This window comes from Leucopleurus acutus (genome assembly GCF_964270905.1).
Source record: "Leucopleurus acutus genome assembly, chromosome: X".
Taxonomy (NCBI): Eukaryota; Metazoa; Chordata; class Mammalia; order Artiodactyla; family Delphinidae; genus Leucopleurus; species Leucopleurus acutus.
The window spans coordinates 32,887,024-32,903,703 of NC_139148.1; the positions used below are offsets into that span (position 1 = coordinate 32,887,024).

The window sequence follows — 16,680 nt, forward strand, 5'->3', positions numbered from 1 at the left end:
GATCCCCTGTTGTGTTGACTGTGGGAAGAGAAGGTTGGGAAATGATGTCAGGAACTTTTCTCCATTTAAGTCTGAATAAGTAGATATTTGCATAAATATCATCCTAGCCATTCATTATATAACAGCTTAACTCTAGAGGTAGAAATATACATTCCAAGCATTTTGTTCAAGTTTCTTGTCTCCCAAGTATCTCTCTCTTCCTGGCCCCTTTCTAGGGGAGCAGGGAGCACCCAGCATTGGTAATAATAATTGAAGTTAGTGATTTCACAGTCATTTCTTTGCATTCTCAGAAGGCCTTAGCAGTTAATTCCTACTAAGCAGCAATTGGGTAATAATTGGCTAACTCTCTTGACAAGAGAAAAAATGTAATCTGGAAATAATTGACCTAACGAGAAAAATGGATTGATGGTTAAAAAATTGTTTGGGTCATTGCATTGTTAAAAGTAATAAGTAACTTGGAGATGAAGTACCGTAAATTTAACAGTGTAAATACTGCATGTGTATGAATACATAATTTATATGGTAATTTACGCTTAGCTCATATTCTACATTTGAAGTTATTTTTCTTGTAGTAGGAAAAACAGAAGGACTAAAAGAAAAGGATCCAATACTAGATTCTTAAGGTCTGTAGAAATGTGTAATACATATAAAAGTATATCACCTGGGATAAACCGTAATGGAAAAGAATATAAAAAAGAATGTATATGTATAACTGAGTCACTTTGCTGTACAGCAGAAATTAACAGAACATTGTAAATCAACTGTATTTCAATAAAAACAGTGTATCAGCTATGTGTACTGCTTTATAATGCTCCATTGAACTAGCCTCTCAGAAAAAATAACTCAGTCCAATTACTTCCCAGGCTACTCCTGTGATAGTATTTCTGTCTTTTAAATTTGATTAGTACATGGCAGTCTTTCCAGAGAATATCGTTGATTTAAATCAGTGCCAAAAGGCTATGAGAGGAGTTGATGCTTTGAGTAAAACTGAGCTTCTCCCAGGCAACTAACTACCCAAGCTTCCGAGTTTTTATGCCCATCAAATGTAGATGTCTTCCATTGATTCAGAACTTAAATAAGAAAATGAACCCTTTATTCCCATGCATTTTAAATTATAAGTAAAAACAATTTTGTTATATGTACGTTGGAGGTAGGCATGGAAGGTATTATCTCAATTTTATGGGCAAGAAAACAGAACCCAGCCAGACCCTCGGTTCCTCCCTGCTCCAATATTTGGAGGTCGTGGCAGCCTGCAGTAAGTGATTGTATTTCAGATTTGACCACACAGTCTGTGCTCATGGGTTGGCAGTACATTTTTTAGATAATAGAACTCACAGCCAGCAGTGTCATGCTCTGAAACATAGTACCATGCTCCATTCAGATGAGCCACATCTTGTCCCCTAACACTGCTGCTCGGTATAAACCGGGTAAACCCATTAGCCATCAGTCATTTTAAGAAGTAAACAGCTAGAGTTGAGACCTCTTGAAACATTAAGGCCTTTTAGACCAAGACAGATTGACTCAGTAACAGTGAGGTTCTCATTTCTTCAGCACTATATGGAATTTAAGAATATAACTGAAGAGCAAAGAAAAGTGAGCAATCTATAGTCAGTATATAAATTTAAAAGGTCCTGCAGATAGAGAGGAACTCATGAACAATTTATTATTGAGTGCTTTCTGTTTCAGTTTCTACACTGGTATATGTTGAGGGTATCAAGAAGAAATATCAGACATGGTCACTTGTGACTCCTCAGGAGCTTGTAAGCTGATTGAGGAAACAAAACGCACCGTGTAAAGGACTCCACATATTCAGACAGAGCAGATGGGGTCTGAAAGGTGTTTTAGTTTCAGTTGACCCTGAAGCAGACCCTGAGACAAGCACTTGAGTGCATGTCTGTCTGGAGGAAGGTATAAGAAGCGTGGGAGAAGGGAAGTGAGACAGGGAAGGCGGCCAATAAAGGTGACAACGTTACTAGACAGCGGTCACCGTGGGTGACTAGAAAGTAATCTTATGAGCAAACACCGGTAAACAGTATAGAACACACACCTCCGAGTTATTCTACCCAAACGGTAGGGGAACTGGGCTCGTTATATTCCGGCTCTTCTCAGGGCTAGGATTGGGGTGTTGAAGGGCTCTCCCAGGGGTATTAATTCCTGGGCACTTCAGCCCGCCCAGCACCTGGGCACAGCAGGCTTCTGCAGCCCTGGGAAAAGCCCTCAGGTGCAGTGAGCAGACGCTGATAGCTGGAAGCCAGCCCGTGCACATGAAACAGGGGTCCAAGGAATATGGGTAGAGGACTGCCAGCGGCCACCACAGTAGGATTCTTGGTGTAGGTGAGACTTGAGAGCGCTCTTTCTCTTCTCTCCTCAGGTCTCTTCATGGTCCTCTCCCTATTGTCCATCGTGTATGGAGCCTTGCGCTGTAACATCCTCGCCATCAAGATCAAATACGATGAATATGATGTCAAAGTGAAGCCCCTGGCCTATGTCTGTATCTTCCTCTGGAGGAGCTTTGAGATTGCCACTCGAGTCATTGTCCTGGTCCTCTTTACCTCTGTCCTGAAGACCTGGGTGGTGATAGACATACTCCTCAACTTCCTCAGCTTCCTCTTCTACCCCTGGATCCTCTTCTGGTGCAGTGGCTCCCCCTTCCCTGAGAACATCGAGAAGGCCCTCAGTCGGGTGGGCACCACCATCGTGCTGTGCTTCCTCACCTTACTCTACGCCGGGATCAACATGTTCTGCTGGTCAGCGGTACAGCTGAAAATCAACAACCCCGACCTCATCAGCAAGTCCCAGAACTGGTACCAGCTGCTGGTGTACTACATGTTGAGATTCATCGAGAACGCCTTCCTCCTCCTCATGTGGTATCTTTACAAGACTGACATCTACATGTATGTGTGCGCACCCCTGCTGATCCTGCAGTTGCTCATTGGGTACTGCACGGCCATTCTATTCATGATCGTGTTCTATCAATTCTTCCACCCTTGCAAAAAGCTCTTTTCCTCTAGTGTTTCTGAAAGCTTTCAGGAGTGGCTAAAGTGTGCTTGCTGTGACTGCAGGCGGCGGAAATCCTCTGAGTCTGCAGAAAAGACGGATCTAAGGTCATCCGCAGACAGAGAGGAAACCCCTTCTAGCAGTAAAATAAGTTCTATGCCCAGCCAGATCTTGAATGCCGATGAGCTCTTTTCTGCTTAATGGGACCTGAGTCTCTCGAGGCACAGATGTATTGTTTGCTGGGTTGATCCCTGTTCTTCATACAAGTGATGGGCCCTGCACAGTTAACAAAGCAGGAAGTTATCTCTCAACTCCTTGAGTCTCTCCCCTTCGGAGAGCTCTCGGGTGGGCATGTGGGAACCATGGAGAGGAGCCAGGGAAACCCCTGAGCGTTGCAGGGGCAGCCTAAGGCACCACCATTCACAGTTGACCATGTTCTCCCAGACGTTACTGGCCTTTCCATTGACAAAGTACCCATGATATCTGAGTTGGGCTGGTTAGATCCATCAGGTAGAATGAGGGCAGGGGCTTACTTGTTTTCTAGTTTTCTGGACTGCTGGTCTAGGTAGCCTAATGTTTTATTATCCCTGAACGTAGTTTTCACCCAAGAGTTATCTGATGACCACAGATGGTTACTGGGGTTTTGCCATCAGCCACAACAGTCCTGTCAGAGTTTTCAGAGAGGGCTGTTCAAGTTTGGTTTTTGAATAGACAGATGTTCCATTCTCATCTCATTAGGGCTCTTTGTACACAACCAACTGTAGCAGCCTTGGAGACTTTATTCTCAAGGATCCATGGATTCAAAATTGAATTCTAAATTTGGTTATAGAAGCCCTAGAATTTTAGAAAAGTTGTGTTCCTTCAATATGTTGAAGAAATTCTGGATCAAGAGGGTTGTTAAAATATCAAAGTGATTGTAGGCTTTTATAAGCAGAGTTCTTACCTTCTTGTGGTGGTTTAAGATGAATCTGCTAGAAGGTAGGCTTAACCTCATCAAGGTTCAGTCCTGTCTTACAGTTCTGGGAAATTTCTAGTAGAATTTGCTAGGATTTGCCTTCTTAGGAAAGAAGAAAATAAAACCCATAGTCTTTACTCCACCTCTTCCTTGCCTGTCAGGAAAGTTTTAGACAAGAGTTACCTTGGTTAACCTAAGTTCTTCTAGAAAACACAGAAATTTCTCACCTAGCATATGTATATAGGCCATTTTAATTTTCATTATTTGAAGGAAAAGGGTTCCCCACCTTCAGTTAGATGTTGACTTCAGAAACTTTTAAATTTTGCAAACAGCTAACATGACCAGAAGATTTTTATCTTTAACTGAATGCATTTTGATTTGGTATGATTATGAGTTAATTTGAATAAGAACTTCAATTTTATCCTCCTACACTCTCCTATCTTCAGTATAATTTCTCCTTTGATCTGGAACCATATTTCTTTCATAGAAGGATTTGTAGAATATCCTCAGTTGTCTTGGAAAAATGCCTAGATCTAGTACCATTATTTCTACCATAAAAACCTTGATAATGAAACACCTGGGAGCAGGTGACGTCACTGACGAGGCTGGACATTGCAGGTCGATCAGGGTTGACAGTCTTAGGACTCATAATGGCTGAACGTTCTGACCCATCGAGTTTCTAACAGCTAGTTTGTCAGGGGACAGGTTAAAATGGTGAGTTTGAGTAGGAGTTGTGGCCAGAATTAGCCAGGGATGGAGAGACTGGTACTTCCCCAGCCTTGGTTTGGAAGCCTGTCTCAAGAACCACTACAAAATCTGGGCCTTCAAATACATTTAAAATCATTTTAAGGTAGAATGTAGGTAAGCATATTGAGTGACTCCAAACCAAACTGACAGTGATGGTCTGTCACACTCCTAAAGCCCAATTATAAGCCACATTTAAAAGGATAAAGAGGTTTAGTAACTAAATTGGACATTTTGTCATCTTTAACTCTTGATATGCAGATACCCCTGCTTTGGGGCCATATACGTCTAGTCACTTTGGGGAAGAGAAGCCACTGCTTTTTTTCTTCATGGCCACAATTTAAGTCATAGTGAACTGAGAAATCTTGTTTTTAAATTATTTGTATTATACCTCTGAAGTGGCAAAATTATAGCTCAGACTGCACAACTGGGTTGCCCTAAAGACAAACAAACCAGCAAATTTCCTCCTATCTTGAGAGTTAAAATGTCTTTTTCAGTAATAATTCCAATTTTTAAAACTCTCTGTGCTTTGTCTAATTAATTACATACCATAACTTGTCGCAACAGATACTCCAACTGATTCATTATCATTTGGCTGGATGGAGGTGAAGTATTTCCTCGAAATATATTGAAATAAGATCATCAAATATGTTTAGACTTTCTTCATTACTGGAGACAGTGCAGTGTAGAGGTTGGCATCTCCCTGTCCAACCCTGCAAGTTAGTTAATTGTTCTATGCCTCAGTTTCCTCACCCACAAAATTTGCATGATATACTTGCCCGGACTACCTCACAAGGTTGTCAGAAGAACAAATTAAATAATAGGTGTGAAAATGCTTTGAAAATATTTTTGAAGTGCCATGCATGTTTAAAGGAGTTGTTTTTATAGTTATTCAAATCCATAACAGGTTATTGTTATTATTTTTTTTTTTTACCGTTAGAGAAGAAACAAGTAGCATCATTCACATGAGTGTCTTAAGTGAATATATCGGCCTTTGGCCTTACGGAAGGGCAAGTGTAAATGGCCTTTACTTTTGGAGAGAACTCAACAGTTGCCCTTTCTCTTACCATCAGTTGCTTATAAAAATTAGCACCCAGGGCTTCCCTGGTGGCACAGTGGTTGAGAGTCCGCCTGCCGATGCAGGGGACACGGGTTCGTGCGCCGGTCCGGGAAGATCCCACATGCTGCGGAGCGGCTGGGCCCGTGAGCCATGGCCGCTGGGCCTGCGCGTCCGGAGCCTGTGCTCCACAACGGGAGAGGCCACAACAGTGAGAGGCCCACGTATCACAAAAAAAAAAAAAAAAAAAATTAGCACCCAAACATATGGTACTTGGAGGAAAAAGACCCACTGAAATCTGAGAAATTGCTTTTGATAACAAATGAGCTTATCATTTTTGTATGTCATCTTTCATAAAGGATATAGCAGCCTCTTTTGTTAATTTTTCTTTACAGTTTGAATGCCTGATCCCGCTAGACTTTAATTGAATGTGGGTATAATTTTTTCTGCCTTGTAAATGGGAAAAATAAACTTTAAAATTTATTGTCAAATACAGCATTTTCCTGGAAACCTCCTTAGAACATTAGTGCTATGGGTTATGACTGTATGTGTCAGTACTCCTCAGCCAGTACATTGCGGATGTGAGTTTTGCAGGCTGCTTCTCTGCAGCCATTCACTCTAATAAATATTGTTTATGTTTCTTCATATAATAAATTAATTTTTCAATTTCTCCTTGCTTTTCATTCCTTATACAGTCCTTTCATGGCTTTTTGACTTCAGGGACTATTTTAGAAACAAATTTGAAAATGGTTTTGTTGTGATTAATTATGATTTTGTAACCTCACCTGAAAATTTTGTTTTATAAGCATTTACTCCATTTGTTAAAGCGGCACCGCTCAATACTAAAATTCTGCTCCAACATAAGTGGTATACTGATCCAGAAACATAAAATATCAAATGAGCGACTTGATATTAACATAAATGAATAGTCAAATTGTAAATGGCGATCTGTGGTTGGAAAAAATATCAGGTTTTTTCTGCATGTCCAAAGGCCTTATTTTTTCTATTGAGGTATAATTGACATATAACATTATATTAGTTTCAGATGTACAACATAATGATTCAATATTTGTATATACTGCAAAATGATAACTGCAATAATTCTATTTACCATTCCATCACCATGCTGTTTATTACATCCTATGACTTATTTATTTTATAACTGGAAGTTTGTGCCTCTTGATCCCCTCCACCAGTTTCGCCCACCCCCCTAACTCCCCTCCCCTCTGGCAATCGCCAGTCTGTTCTCTGTATCTATGAGGGGTTTTTTTTGTTTAAGAAAGACAAATACCATATTATTTCACTTACATGTGGAATCTAAAAAACAATCAGTTATTTAAGGGGTTATTTCGGAGCATGAGATAGACAACGATTGTTGCAATAATTTCCTTTCCTCTGAAGGTGACCTTGCAATTTGGAAAGACTTGGCTATAGGAGAAATGTTTTGAAAGAGATCTCTTGGTATTAAATCAACCCCTTGAGAAAACTGAAGGTCAACAAGTGTAGTGTTTAAGTAGGTCAGTGTAAAATTACTTCATTTGGTGTTTGTAAATGTTTTATTTTGAAATAATTTCAAGCTAATAGAAGAGCCTTAGGAATAGTGCGAAGAATTCATTTATCCTTCAGTCAGTTTCACCTATTAATATTTTGTCATGTTTGCTTTATAATTCTTACTTTCCTTCTTTTGACCCTTTATTCCTAAATACTTCAGTGTGTATTCTCTTATGCTCTGAACAAAGGCATTCTCTTACACAGCCACAAAATGATGATCTAATTCTGGAAATTCAACATGGATACAATACTAGTATCTAATCTAGAGTTCATATTCCATTTAACAATTGTACCAATTAGTTCATTTGTTTTCACAAAGCTTCCCTAACAATGTGAATCTACTCAGCCCTCTTTTATGGGTTCTCTTTATTTAAAGGTATGAGTAAATTTTAACTTCCCTATGAATGCTCTGAAAACTATAGCAGACTTTGAAAATCTATTTGAAGAAAACATGCATGTTATCAGTACTAATAGCTTAAAAGCATAAATTTGGGATGTTTACTGGCAAACTGTGGGTAATTCTTTTTCATGAATCTCCATTTTAACCACCAAGTGTTGACTGCTTAATATATGGACCTGTAGCTCACACCCTGCCCCTGCCCCACTGTGATAGTTCATTTTACAGTGTTCAGGCCCAAGTTTGTAAAGATTTGGAAGGGGATGAGGGAAGTACAGTATATACTATTCCTCCATGACCATATTTCTCCGGGTGCCCCCTTCCAGGAGACTGTATTCTCTATGAACATCTTTGCAGCTGGGAAAGGGCTCAGAAATACCAACTCTACACTATATGAGTGATGTTTTGAGCCTCTTCTCTTTTTCAAAAAAGGCACTTCATATCAGAAGAGATTTCTACAGAGCTGAGAATTCAGAAACATCCCGGATCCCTTCTTTCCCAGCGCACAAGATACCCTATCAGACTAGGTCCCTAACCTGCTAAGAAGGTGTGTCCGCTGCACAAGCCTGCCTGAGGGGATGCCTCACGCCTCCCTGTCACCCTCTCTGTGTGGTTGTTTCTCTGGAAATTATCAGGCCAAGGACGTATAACACAGTGCAGGTTTAAGCAGGGTTTGGTACCCAGAGCATCTTTGAGGAGTATACAGCAGGATGCAGCAGCAGCATCTCTTGGCAGCAGGTTATCAGAAAACTTCTCACCCAGACTCCCCTGTGTGAGGTTTCAGCACTTGCCTCCTGCCAAGGAGAGATTCATCCAGAGAGATTTTGAGATTCTGCCTGTGCTTTTGCTCCCTCCCTGCCTCCCATCCTGAATTAATTCTCTCTCTCCGAATGATGAGTTCCTGATCGAAGCCTGATTAGCCCGTTTCCTAGAGCCCTGGGAATATCATCCTCCGTAGATACCTGCATTATGCATACTGGTTTAATTTCTTATCAGTCGGCTTCCTATTTTAATTACCTAAATTCGACAGTTAATGAGTCAGGTTCTCAGGAGCGATAGCACTCAAGAAACAAAACAGGATTTAGAAATTCTCTTTTGGAGTGGTGCTTCAGGATCGTCCCCACCACCACCCCAGTGCAGAGGAGACTGCTTCCCTGGTGTCGCCGCCTCCTGACAAGGTGACCTTCTTGAGTGGAGTGGCAGAATTTTTTAGAACAACGATGCCCAGCTGTAGAGCTGCAGACCTCCAAGAACTGCAGAGGCACTGTGTTCCTCTCCACTAACTAGGGATGTTTGACACTATCCAGAGATGTCTGGCACACATTTGTACAATTGTCTTTCACACCCATGGGTATGCTGTTGTGAGTGATAGAACAGGACTGATTAAAAGTGTCACTGTATTTAAAGTAACTTCGTCATCACCCCTCCAGTCCCTACCATGAACAGGTGTTAAAAATTCAACCACCATCATGTGGGAAGTCACCTTAAAAGACGTCCTTTGTAATTGAAAATGTTGGGAATTATTTTCTTTTAATTTTTATTGGCGTATAGTTGATTTATACTGCTGTGTTAGTTTCAGGTGTACAGCAAAGTGAATCTCTTATACATATGCATATATCCACTCTTTTTGAGATTCCTTTCCCATATAGGCCATTACACAGTATTCAGTAGAGTTCCCTGTGCTATACAGTAGGTCCTTATTAGTTATCTATTTTATATATACTAGTATGTATGTGTCAATCTCAATCTCCAAATTTATCCCTTCCTGTGCGGGATTATTACCCTAGAAAGTTTTTTCACTGACAGAATATTTTCTCAAGTGTACTTACAGTCTACTCTTTTCCTTTTATTTTTAAATGTATTTTTAAAATTTTATTTTATTTTTATACAGCAGATTTTTTTAACATCTTTATTGGAGTATAATTGCTTTACAATGGCGTGTTAGTTTCTGCTTTATAACAAAGTGAATCAGTTATACATATACATATGTTCCCATATCTCTTCCCTCTTGTGTCCCCCTCCCTCCCACCCTCCCTATCCCACCCGTCCAGGTGGTCACAAAGCACCGAGCTGATCTCCCTGTGCTATGCGGCTGCTTCCCACTAGCTAGCTATTTTACGTTTGGTAGTGTATATATGTCCATGCCACTCTCTCACTTCGTCCCAGCTTACCCTTCCCCCTCCCGTGTCCTCAAGTCCATTCTCTAGTAGGTCTGTGTCTTTATTCCCGTCTTGTCTCTAGGTTCTCCATGACTTTTTTTTTCTTAGATTCCATATATAAGTGTTAGCATACGGTATTTGTTTTTCTCTTTCTGATTTACTTCACTCTGTATGACAGACTCTAGGTCCATCCACCTCACTACAAATAACTCCATTTCGTTCCTTTTTATGGCTGAGTAATATTCCATTGTATATATGTGCCACATCTTCTTTATCCATTCATCTGTTGATGGACACTTAGGTTGCTTCCATGTCCTGGCTATTGTAAATAGAGCTGCAGTGGACATTGTGGTACATGACTCTTTTTGAATTATGGTTTTCTCAGGGTATATGCCCAGGAGTGGGATTGCTGGGTCATATGGTAGTTCTATTTGTAGTTTTTTAAGGAATGTCCATACTGTTCTCCATAGTGGCTGTACCAATTTACATTCCCACCAACAGTGCAAGAGTGTTCCCTTTCCTCCACACCCTCTCCAGCATTTATTGTTTGTAGACTTTTTGATGATGGCCATTCTGACTGGTGTGGGATGATGTCTCATTGTAGTTTTGATTTGCATTTCTCTAATGATTAATGATGTTGAGGATTCTTTCATGCGTTTGTTGGCAATCTGCATATCTTCTTTGGAGAAATGTCTATTTAGGTCTTCTGCCCATTTGGGGATTGGGTTGTTTGTTCTTTTGATACTGAGCTGCATAAGCTGCTTGTAAATTTTGGAGATTAATCCTTTGTCAGTTTCTTCATTTGCAATTTTTTTCTCCCATTCTGAGGGTTGTCTTTTGGTCTTGTTTATGGTTTCCTTTGCTGTGCAAAAGCTTTGAAGTTTCATTAGGTCCCATTTGTTTATTTTTGGTTTTCTTTCCATTTCTCTAGGAGGTGGGTCAAAAAGGATCTTGCTGTGATTTATGTCATAGAGTGTTCTGCCTATGTTTTCCTCTAAGAGTTTGATAGTTTCTGGCCTTACATTTAGGTCTTTAATCCATTTTGAGTTTATTTTTGTGTATGGTGTTAGGGAGTGTTCTAATTTCATTCTTTTACATGTAGCTGTCCAGTTTTCCCAGCACCACTTATTGAAGAGGCTGTCTTTTCTCCACTGTATATTCTTGCCTCCTTTATCAAAGATAAGGTGACCATAAGTGCGTGGGTATATTTCTGGGCTTTCAATCCTGTTCCATTGATCTATGTTTCTGTTTTTGTGCTAAATATATTTTTATTTTTTTAATTTTAAAATTTTATTTATTTTTGGCTTCTGCATTGTGCTGTGGAGACTTCTCACTGTGGTGGCTTCTCTTGTTGTGGAGCATGGGCTCTAGGCATGTGGGCTTCAGTAGTTGTGGCTCGTGGGCTCAGTAGTTGTGGCTCATGGGCCCTAGAGCACAGGCTCAGTAGTTGTGGCACACGGGCTTAGTTGCTCCACAGCATGTGAGATCTTCCCGGACCAGGGTTGGAACCTGTGTCCCCTGCATTGGCAGGCGGATTCTTAACCACTGCGCCACCAGGGAAGCCGTATTCTTTTCCTTTTGAAATGAGGTTTGTTCACACACAAATCGTTTGGCACCTCTCATTTCCAGCTTGAGTCAAGAGATGAGAAAATCTTTTTACTTTAAAAATGTAATGTGAATTGGTGAGTATTCTACCTTCAGAAAGTCAATTATGTCATTAAGGTGAAATGCTTTACAATTTCCAAGCACTAAAAAATGTATATTAATATCATGATAGGGCTTCCCTAGTGGCACAGTGGTTGAGAGTCCACCTGCCGATGCAGGGGACACAGGTTCGTGCCCCGGTCCGGGAAGATCCCACATGCTGCAGAGCGGCTGGGCCCGTGAGCCATGGCCGCTGAGCCTGCGCGTCCAGAGCCTGTGCTCTGCAACGGGAGAGGCCACAACATGAGAGGCCGGCGTACCACAAAAAACAAAACAAAACAAAAAAATCATGATAACTGTCAAAATAATGAAATGATTTCTAGACATTCTTCAGTTCACCTCCCGATTCACCTCTTTGGCCTTATCAGAAATTCTATCAAGGTGCTTTCAGCTACAATTTGTAGAACACCTGCTTAGAAGTGGCTTAAACAATAGGATTTTGTTAGCTGACCTAGCAAGTTTTGTTGCTTCATCTTCACATTTGTCTCTTTATGATTGCAAGATGACAGTCCGGGCTCCAGGCGTCACATTTATACAACTGAATCCAAAATAAGAAAAAAGGATTTCCCTTTGGGTATCTCTGTACTTTCAGGAGGAAAATCTCTTCCTAGAAGCCACCAGCCCCCTCCAGCAGAATTCCCCAAATTTCTTATTGGCTGGAGTTGTCACATCCTTACCTCTAAAACTGTCTCTGGCAAGGAGAATGACATTGTCATGGTTTCCTTTGACTACACAGCATTCACCCCTTGGGGCTGGCAAAGGGGCCACCATCCTTTAGCTTATGGGAGGAAGAACACCCACAAAAATAGGGTTCTGCAGACAAAAATGAGTGGGGAAACAGCCATTTGCTGGGCAACCTGACATTTCACTGTCATTTTTAAAAAATAAAGGTTCAGTTAAGATGATGATTTGGGGAAGAATATGAAAGCTCTGATTTGAAACATGAGTAGGTGTGTTTGCCTGGTGAAGGCAGTGGAAAGAATATTCCTGGTAAAGGGGACACCATGTGCAAAAGGCCAGAATTAGTAAAAAGGACGTTTATAATCAGGGAACAGCTCGTAGGTCAGTGTTGCTGGAACATGGGAGAGAGGGGAGGTTGGATCAGGGGCCACATCATGAGAGGGAGAACAAAATGATAGTGTTGACACAAGCTAGGTACTCTGCTAAGCGTCGTATCCACATGGCCAGTTTGATTCCTCTCAACGATCCTATGTGACTGTTACTGCAATGATTTCCATTTTACAGAAAAGGAAGCCGAGACTAGTGAGATAAAGGCGCTTTCCTGTGGTTGCACAGTAAGTAGTATGGTTAGGATTCAAGCTCAACAGTGTCTGGTGTCAACGTTCAAGCATTTAATCACTAGGCTCTCCTGACTCCTAAACTTTACCCAAACTGCAGTTGTGGTTACGTCTGGCAGATGCTGGAGACCGAGGGAAGAAGCAAGCCTGGTGGCATTTCCTGGGGTACCCTGGAATGAAGGGTCAGAGTACGTATAAGGCAGCCCTTACTCAGTAGGGAGGAGTTGTTTCTGCTGGGGCCTCAGCAGCGGGGCTGAGGCAGGGTGTCCCCCATAGCTCCCAGCACTGGAGCCCTGCTCCGAAGAGCGTTAACGGGGCCACTGGGCTGAAACCATGAGGGTCCCAGAGGAAAGAACTCTGGGTTGAAGTCCTGTTCTGCTACAACAACATTTCTGCTCAGGGCCACTGTCCTCTTTTCCCAGAAAACCTGATAGAACTTCTCAAGGCCAGCTAGTGAGGCACAGCACAGGTGAGCTTAAAACCTGGTTTATCAAGTCATTTTTTTGTTCTTTGGAACCAAAGAAGTTAACACTGCTTAAGTAGATAAATGAGAAAAAAATATTTTCTTCAAACTGATGTTTAGGAGGGAGACTATTAAGTGCTTACATTGTAGAGGAAGAGTTTGGTTAAGGGGTCATAGTGACATTTGATGGTGTCAGGCCAGGGCCCAAGAAAGACTTCAGTCCTGACCCAGACCATTCACCTCTTTCTTCAAAGTCCCCAAGGACAGTGTTTCCTGAGAGAAAGAAGCAAGAGCTTTTATTATCTCCCCCAAGCCTGATGTAGCTGGTCGGACACATCTAGAAGAATCCTCCTCTCCACAGCAGACTGTGAGACCTACCCCATGGATTTTGTGTTACTGCCAATACTCAACTCTTGGAACTACAGGACACATGGGAGGGAAATCACTACCTGTGCCAGAGGGTACATCTTTCACCTGTAAAGGGCTTAATTAAGTGGATGAATCCTGGCCCTGCAATCTGACCAGTCAGCTCTGGGCATCTTAAAGTAGAGAGAGGGTCCCAAGAGTTGTGAAAGGAGGCAGAGTGGTATTCTTCAGCCACCAGGGTCATAACCTCTCTCCTAGTACCGTGAGTTACAGGAAAAGAAAAAAGATCCCAGTTCCCCTGCCTGAATGTTGACCTCACTTTTTCTCGTCTTAGAACTTCTTGGACTTGCTTTACATTAACCTCCCAGACTGAATTCATTCTCTACTTTCTCTGAAGAGATGATTCTGAAGGAAAGAGATAAGTAAGGTTTCTATTAGGTCCTAAAGAACTCCTCAGGTAAGGCAGGACCCCGTAACCTGACAGGGCTACCTGGGATTACAGGAGGAAACAAATATTACATTCTCAGGGCCGTGATATCATCGAGGTATTGCCAAAGGGAAAAAAAATTTATGCTAAAATGTCATCTCCTTGGATAGCATTCTGATTCAGCATCTAATACTCGTGAATGCCACGATTTCTAAACCAGTGTGGCAGCCATTACCCACGTGTGATTTCTGAGCACTTGAAATGTTCCTAGTCTGAGTTGAAATGTGTTGTAAATGTAAAACACACGTCAGATTTCCAAGACTTAGTATCAAAAACATAGAACTTTTTTATTAATAATGTTTATGTTTGACATGTTACAATGATAATATTTTGGATATATTGGGCTAAATATGGGATTTATTAAAATTAGGTTCACCCCATCTAGTTACTTCTTTAATGTGGCTATTAGGAAATTTAAAATGTCAAATGCGGTTGGCATTTGTGGTTTGTGTCCTGTTGGACGGTGCTGCTCTAGACGTTTGGAAAGCTGGATGCCTTGAAGACTTGCTTTTCTGTGAAGAATGCTAAGTGCATCACAAAAATGTCAGGTCAGCCAGGTCTCATTCTTGGATATCATTTTCGTCCCCTCATGCCAGGAAAATTGTATTTGCAGTAAGAACAGGTAGTCCTCACTCTATTATTTCTGTGTTCAAACAGAGCGTCCTGAACAATGGGGCCCATGTTTTCCTGTATAGTGGCTCTCGGCCTAGGCTGCCCATTAGAATCACCTGGGGGCTTTAGAAAATTCTGAAGCCAGGCTACACCCCAGACTACTTAAGAGGTAAAGTGTGGGAGTGTGACCTGGGCATCAGGGTTTTTCTAAAGTTCCGCCAGATGATTACACTGCAGCTGGGCTCTCTAGCATTCCAGAAATCTTGCTGTATAAGAAAGGCAGGTGTCTGGGGCTTAACAGCAGATGAATATTTTATCAGATATATGTGTCGAAAGGTAACAGAATCACTGATTTCCTCACACTTAGCCAAGTAAAATGGAGCTTCTTTATATTCTAGAATGGACTACCCATCCCCATTTGGTGCACACACACCGAAAAACCCCAAACAAAACAAAACTTTGCTAAGCCGGTTGTCTCCATCTGGGCTAAATTGAATAGTCTCTTTGGAATAACTGGACATCTTAGACTTAAAATGCTCTGTCTTTCATTTTTTTAAATTTTTTAAACTTTATTTTATTGAAGTATAGTTGTTTTACAATGTTGTGTTCATTTCTGATGTAGGGCAAAGTGATTCAGTTATACATATACATATATACTCTTTTTCATATTCTTCTCCATTATGGTTGCTTACAGGATATTGAACACAGTTCCCTGTGCTATACGGTGGGACCTTGTTGTTTATTTTATATATAGTGGTTTGTATCTGCTAATCCCAAACTCCTAATTTATCCCTCCTCCACCCCCCTTCCACCTTGGGAACCACAAGTCTGTTCTCTATGTCTGTGAGTCTGTTTCTGTTTCGTAGATAAGTTCATTTGTGTCACATTTTAGATTCCACATATAAGTGATATCATGTGATATTTGTCTTTCTCTGTCTGACTTAACTTCACCTAGTATGATAATGTCTAGGTCCATCCATGTTGCTGCAAATGGCATTATTTCCTTCTTCTTCATGGCTGAGTAGTATTCCATTGTATATATGTACCACATCTTTTTTTTTATTTTAATTTTATTTTTTTAATACAGCAGGTTCTATTAGATTAGTTATCTATTTTATTAGTTATTAGATTAGTTTTTATTAGTTATTAGATTAGTTATCTATTTTATACAATTAGTGTATATATGTCAATCCCAATCTCCCAATTCATCCCACCACCACCACTCCCCCCCCCACTTTCCCCCCTTGGTGTCCGTACATTTGCTCTCTACATCTGTGTCTCTATTTCTGCCTTGCAAACCAGTTAATCTGTACCATTTTTCTAGATTCCACATATATTAGTTAACATATGATATTTGTTTTTCTCTTTCTGACTTATGACAGTCTCTAGGTCCATCCGTGTCTCTACAAATGACCCAATTTTGTTCCTTTTTATGGCTGAGTAATTGTCCATTGTATATATGTACCACATCTTCTTTATCCATTCCTCTGTCGATGGACATTTAGGATGCTTCCATGTCTTGACTATTGTAAACAGTGCTGGTATGAACATTGGAGTGCGTGTATCTTTTCAAATTAGAGTTTTCTCCAGATGTATGCCCAGGAGTGGGATTGCAGGATCATATATGGTGGTTCTATTTTTAGGTTTTAAAGGAACCTCCATACTGTTCTCCATAGTGGCTGTATCAATTTACATTCCCACCAACGGTGTAGAAGGGTTCCTTTTCTCCACACCCTCTCCAGCCTTTATTGTTTGTAGATTTTTTAATCATGGCTGTTCTGACTGGTGTGAGGTGATACCTCATCGTGGTTTTGATTTGCATTTCTCTAATAATTAGCGATGTTGAGCATCTTTTCTTGTGCCTATTGGCCGTCTGTATGTCTTCTTTGG

General features: G+C 41.0%; 1 protein-coding gene across 1 annotated transcript in view; it reads left to right on the plus strand.

The window, feature by feature from the left end:
* Positions 1 to 3,198, plus strand: part of XK (X-linked Kx blood group antigen, Kell and VPS13A binding protein) — a gene marked incomplete at both ends in the record, with an annotated part of 49,005 nt that extends 45,807 nt beyond the window's left edge. The window contains one exon of the mRNA XM_082864762.1: positions 2,372 to 3,198. Within this exon, the coding sequence (XP_082720888.1) occupies positions 2,372 to 3,198 (827 nt within the window). The remainder of the gene's footprint in view (positions 1 to 2,371) is intronic.
* Between the last annotated feature and the right edge of the window lie 13,482 nt (positions 3,199 to 16,680).